Raw genomic sequence first — 6,612 nt, forward strand, 5'->3', positions numbered from 1 at the left:
TAAGGATTTTGGAATGCTTTTCAAAAAACACCTAAAACTGTCTTGTTGGTGGTTGGGAATCTCTACCCCTCTACCCTCTAGCTACCATCCAAAAACTTCCCATTTTGCCCCTTCCTTTGTATGATATGAAAGCTATCACCATGGGTATTTTGGTAACTTTGCTTGCTACAAATCAGTATACTAGGGAGTTTGGTCCAAAACTGAGCTTTGTCTGTTGGGGACCTCATCACACAAACACATCAACTTGTATCAAAATTAGATCCCAATTGCACAAGTTTCTTTATGTTTTGAAATAAAACACCAACTTAAGCCGTGTATAATACAGTCTGAATATCATAAAACTGAATGTTTATACAATGTCACGAGACAGGCGCTTAACGGTTTATTCCAATTTAATGTCGTAAAGCTAAAACCGTCACTGAACTTTTTTGTTTCAGTTATTTTTATTTTATATATTTGTTTGCTTTTGTTTTCCCTTTCTCTTAGATGCTCATTCTATCTCTTATGGTCCCTATTTGACCACAAATTTCTTTTACATTCCATTCTTATCATTCATATCTCCCAATATATATGACTACCAATTCATGTCTTCTTCAAACCAAAGCAACAATGGCTTCCCCACCAAAACCCAACTTACTCTTCTTCTTAATTTGGGCAACACTTATCTTCCAAGGTCAAATTTCAACTTATGCTTGTTTTTTTTTCTATCTTCTCTTCTACATTTCTGCTTTATCCTCAATTATCAAGCATAAATATGGTTTCAAGATTCATAAAGATTCGATTTTTACTCATTTCGTCACAAAATAAACGAACCCTTTTAACTTGGGAAAATAGGGCAGGTTTGAGCATAATCAAGATTTAAACTTGATATGCTTCTTTTTTTTTCTATCTTTTCATTTACTTATATGTCTTATCCTCAATTATCAAACACAAATATGGTTCAAGATTCATAAAGATTCGATTTTTACTCCTTCTGTCCGAAAATAAACGAACATTTAATGGAGGGAGTTTGAGCATAATCAAGATTTATTCTTGATATGCTTCAAGATATTAGTAGATATGATTCTTGTATGCAGAATTTGGTGCAATTTTTTTGGCTACTATAGATGTACAAGTGCTTAAAGCATCTATTCATATGTGAATGTACAATTTCAGGAGTTGCAGGATCCAGAAAACTAACTATGCTTCCTTATCAAAAGTTTGCATCAGACAAAGATTTAAACTTGCAGGTGAAAAGGGTACATTTTTTCACCTTGATGAAAAATATTCTTTCTTTCTATACACATTATTGCATGTGTAGAATAATGCATTAAATATGCCTTTTAGAACTGGCAGAATCTAGAAAAAGGTACAACTTTACAACATCTTTATGACTAATTTAATGAATGGTTTTGTAATAACTTAGCATACAAGCAATCCAATGACCGAAAGAAGATCAATGATAGGGTCGGTGAAGCCGACTTGTACGTACAACGAATGCAGGGGTTGCAAGTCAAGGTGCAGAGCCGAGCAAGTTCCAGTGGAAGGAAACGACCCGATAAATAGCGCATATCATTATAGATGTGTTTGCCATAGATAAATTTTCCATTTTTGGATGAAAATTTGAACTATATAGTTTGAGGCAATTGAATTCTAGTTGAAAATGTGGACACATCCAGAGAGAAAAAAAAGAGGCAAACAGTAAGTTATGTGGCCATTCTTTAACACTATGTGTGTGAATTCTGTTTGAATTTGAGTGAATGTATACCATGGGCTATGAATTTTTGGGGGTTTGTGTTATCTTTCACTTCTTGGAAAGTGGTCATGGTGTTTTTTGCTTTATGTTTTGTTTATAGTGTCATTTGTGTCAATTTGTAGTGATTTTTACGGTCTAGAAACAATTATTTGGAAAAGTAAAAAGTAAACCATATTTTTATTGATTTAAAGTTGTTGTAAATGAGGGTAAAAGTGTTACTTATAAGAGATTTATGAAGGGTTATTGTATGATTTGTTAGTAAAACGTATGAATGAAAATGTGTGGATAGTGAATTTAGGGGCCGTTTACCAAACACTTAACCGGTAAGCGCTTACCGGTAATATTCAACATTATCATTTACTTACCTAGTAAGATTTTAGTTCACGAAAACGACATTGTATGCAACAATTTACCTGGTAAGCGCTTACCACGTTAAGAGTCAATCGTCCTCACTTACCGGGTAACACTCTTTTCCTTGCCTTGCTCTTACCATGTATAGATTCTTGGTCTTTATCGCATTCATCCGATAAGGTAATGTGAGTCGGTAAGCTCTTACCCAAATAAGAGTTTGGTAAACGGCCCCTTAGGGATGGGAAAGCTTGAATTTGTTTGTAATGGGAAGAGAATTGGAGACTGCAAATTTGCACATGGAAAGTGGTCCCAATGACTCACATGAGGCATCCTCTTGGAATCATCCATTTTGCATTAGAATACAACCTATACATACATACATACATATATATATATAGGGGTCCATTCAAGAAAGAATTGAGTAGTTTGTGGTAACTGTGAGATCCAATCTCAACCACAAATCAATAGATAAATTAGAAAATTTATAATTTTGGTAATTTTGAATTAAAAATTTAATGCAAGAACATTTTAGGTATATTCTCTCCTCTCTCCTCTCTTCTCTCTCCGTCCTCCGGCCTCTGTCCACCGTCCTTCGGCCACTGTCCTTCGGTGATACCACTGTGATACCTAAAAATATTGACTTTGTTAAACAAAAGATACAATGTGATACCCAAACATATATAAGATGCATTATGATACCACTATGTTACATCTCCGATCGACCACACAAACGACCTCAATGTGATACACAAACACATGTATGATGCATTGTGATACCATTGTGGTATCACCGGAGGACGGTGGCCAGAGAGAGAAGAGAGGAGAGAAGAGAGTTTTAAAATACAAAAAATGTCTTTGCATTAAAATTTTATTTCAAAATTACCAAAATTATAAATTTTCTAATTTATCTATTGATTTGTGATTGAAATTGAATCTCATGTTTACCACAAACTAATTAGTTCTCATTTGATTAGGCCCCTATATATATATATATATATATATATATATATATATATATATTGGAAAGCTTTTTTTTAGTAATCCAAAATTGTTTAGGAACCCGAAACTGTCCATAGAGTGTCATATATTCTTTTTTTAGGATGAATATTTATCATGAATAACACATTCATGATGAATATGGACGTGTTATTCATCATGAGTCACAAATTCATGATAAATGACACGTCTATATTCCAAAATTCAAATAAATATGTCACGTGTTGTGTTGTGGTTTCCGGATTCATAATCAATTTTAGGTTTTTTTAACAAATCATGTTCCTATATATATGGAGGTTCAAAGGAAAACATCATCACTCTACGAAAACACGAGAACATCTTTATCACATGTGATAATACACGCGTGGAGACCTCGTAGTGTGCGGTCGACCTGGACCACAACCTAGGTCGTGCCAAAGGTCGTTTGTGTCTTTAATTTAGTATCATCTAAGGGAGTTATCAAATAAGAACCTCATACATTCTGATGACTGTGAAAACTTTTACTTTTTAAGGTATTGTTTCACATGATTTTTTTTCATATAAGTATTATTTAATTTATTAATTAACACATATTCGTTTCATATGATTTGTCGAGTGTGAATATGACAAAAGATAATTATATATAGCTATTTTTTATTATAAATAAATAAATAAATAAAACATGACACATAAACATCAAATAAATGAAGGTCCAATTTGCAAAACCATGTATTGCCAATTCTGCAATTCATAATGCTAAAAGAAGCCAAAAAAAACTAGAAGTGCAAGTATACCACTTGCAATATTCCAACTCTTGTTTTCTTGATATATTTTCTATATGAATATTCAAATGTCTTAAAGAATTAAGAAAATAAGTTTAACCATTCAGGTCATTTTAACTCGGTGATTTTTATTAGATAACAGTTTTTCGATTAAAAGGGTATGATGGTCATTTAACCACCTTTACCAATGTTTTAATCTTAATCTCATATGCATGGCTCAAAACCTAGATGTCCATGTGACAGTCATGACCGGTCTTCTTGTGCACGTCGCTTCCCCATGCAACCACAAGGGTCGCGACTCCAGCAAAAGAAGGAGACCAGATTGGTGCGTGTTTTCAAACAATGTACTCCGTATCGACTTCTATATGTAATCTTTTTCATTATTATTTCAAGGGTTGTATGTGTTGATTTGGGAAGGTTTTGTTTAGTTGTAGGTATTTTGGTGTGAATAAAACTCAAGAAATTCTTTAAGTGGTCTTGAATCCTGACTAATCCCATGAGACACTCAAGATATAAGTCAGAAAATCTTCGATGACCCAAGTATGTCTTTAATTTGTCAGGTGAACTGACCTCGAGGTTAACTTCCGGCTTGTTATTTCCTCAGATGGCCTGTTTTATACTTTTCAAGGTTTTTATTTGTAATACATGTAGGCTGGCAAGTAAAGATAAACTCGTTACCTGCTATGTTTTGACCCGTTAGATAAATGTATGAGTAAAGAAAATTTTATCCATTTATAACTATCCATTACCCGTTTCCCCCATTTCTGTTGGTAGGATATGAATAAAGTGTTTTTCGTTATCCATTTACCCCTTACCCGTTTGTGTGTGTGTGTGTATATACACACACATAATTATGTATAAAGTTAAATATTAGAAATATATAATTATTATAACAATAAAAGGGTTCATAAGTTATGATATTATTAACTATTTTGTTACTCTCTTCGTCTTAAAATAAATATCCATAATAAAAATGATAAACATTTTTAGAAATATATAATTATTATACTTTTTAAATAACTAATTGACATTTTTTTGATTAACCTAGATATCCAACCCGCTATACAAGTCGACTAATCCCAGGGCAGCCACCTGCAGAGTCACCACATTTGAACCTCCGTGGCCACAAAAAAAATTATTCTTCCTTGAATTCGAACCTGGGACCTCCAATCACTTTTAACCTTTGAAGCCTAAATCAGTGAGACACCACCCTTGTGGTTAATTAACATTTTTACTTTGATAACCGAGAGAAAAACTTTCTCCTTATAATTAAAAGTAAAATGGGAATATTATATATTATTTTGAAACAAACTAAAGTTATAACAAAATTAGTATAATGAAAATATTATATATTTATTTTAATTTTATAAAAAAATCCCATGCATTTTTTGCTTTTTCTAAAGCCAATAAATAGAACAAATAAAAGAAAAATATACAGAAATCAAATATTTAAATTGGATATTATGAATGTAGTCTTCACTTCACTCTTCAGCAGGCTGGGCTTTATGGATCAGTTTATGGGTTCTCTCAGTCTCCCCAATTCAAATTTATCAACAAAAATTTGGCCCATTCAGATGTGTTTTTATTGGGTCAGCCCAATTAAATGTGCTTGTTTCACTTAAAGACAGCTAGATTGGGGTCGAGACCGATTACGATCAGAAGGAACGGCTATGGTCCGACAGTCCCAGTATGATTATAAGTTTTATGGAATTTCTAGGCTTGACCCGGGCCAGTGCAGGACCGGTTATGTACAAGACCGATTTTTCAGTTCTTTTAAGTTTTTATTGATTACAATACAATTTTTTTAATAAAAAAAATTCAAATTTTCAAGTTCTTCAAGATTTTTATGAATAAACGCATTATTTGATATGTATTCTAACGCTAAATTTCAAAAATTATAATTAAGAAAACATTAATAATAGTTTTGGGTAAAAATATTTTTTTAAAACCGGATTTGGGAGCAGCCTCATGGGACCAGGACCGATTATTAGACCTAAGATCAGTTCTATGACTTTTGGTTGGGACGAGACCGAAACTACCTGACCCGATTTTGGAAGGTCTGGTTTCGAACCGACCCAACACGACCTAAGACCGAATTTTGGCCATATCTATGTTTGACCATCAAAATAATTTTTAATCGATAATATCAACATCCTAATAATTATATATCATGGTTTCAAACTTTGACCAAGAATAAAAAAAATCAAATTTTAAAGTCATTAAACTTTATGGTTTTACTGTAAGGTACTTATTATACTTGTTAAAATCCAAAAAGACCGATTTTGTCATGTCGCTTAATTAGCAAAGAGGTGGGGTAATTTTGTCTGAATCCAAGACTGGTCATGGGTTCGATCCTTGCCCCGCCCTCTCCAGGCTAACATTCGCCGCTGAGTGAGTCAAAAATGTTCCCATACATTATGGTGCCTCTGAAGACGGGTATCATGTGAGACCAGTTACAGATGGCCAAATGGGCCCGGCCCGGCCCGTAACCGCCGGAGGACCGGAACAGGGACCAGAGAGGGACCGGAACCGACCCGAGACCGGTATGGACCGGTTGTGGACCGTCGATTATGAACCGGTTATGGATTTTAACGTTTTCTAGGACTGAGACCGGTTAAGACCGGAACCGGTTATAGGATCGCCTGGCCCGATCAACAAAAGTCAACGTGTATATACATATATATATATATATATATATATATATAACAAAACGTATTTATAAAATTAAACGTGTATATATATATATATATATATATATATATATATATA

The 6,612-nt window shown here is 33.5% G+C and overlaps 1 protein-coding gene across 2 annotated transcripts; it reads left to right on the forward strand.

Moving 5' to 3' along the window:
• Positions 1-547: 547 nt before the first annotated feature.
• On the forward strand, positions 548-1,777 carry LOC112518437. 2 transcript variants are annotated; one of them, XM_025126127.1, is made up of 3 exons: positions 548-673; positions 1,156-1,229; positions 1,406-1,777. In XM_025126127.1, the coding sequence occupies exons 1-3, from the start codon at positions 585-587 to the stop codon at positions 1,543-1,545; spliced, it is 303 nt and encodes a 100-aa protein (XP_024981895.1). In that variant the 5' UTR covers positions 548-584; the 3' UTR covers positions 1,546-1,777. The 2 variants fall into 2 exon arrangements, with proteins under 2 accessions (XP_024981895.1, XP_024981894.1); XM_025126126.1 differs by having other exon boundaries at positions 550-673; positions 1,156-1,238.
• Positions 1,778-6,612: the final 4,835 nt, after the last annotated feature.

Source organism: Cynara cardunculus, assembly GCF_001531365.2.
Source record: "Cynara cardunculus var. scolymus isolate 2C chromosome LG 9, CcrdV1, whole genome shotgun sequence".
NCBI classification, from domain to species: domain Eukaryota; kingdom Viridiplantae; phylum Streptophyta; class Magnoliopsida; order Asterales; family Asteraceae; genus Cynara; species Cynara cardunculus.

Excerpts from the sequence above, each read along its gene's own strand:
- LOC112518437 (XM_025126126.1), top strand. The coding sequence starts at position 585 with ATGTCTTCTTCAAACCAAAGCAACAATGGCTTCCCCACCAAAACCCAA. Across the intron at positions 674-1,155 it reads GGCAACACTTATCTTCCAAG|GAGTTGCAGGATCCAGAAAA; the intron begins GTCAAATTTCAA and ends GTACAATTTCAG. Across the intron at positions 1,239-1,405 it reads TAAACTTGCAGGTGAAAAGG|CATACAAGCAATCCAATGAC; the intron begins GTACATTTTTTC and ends GTAATAACTTAG.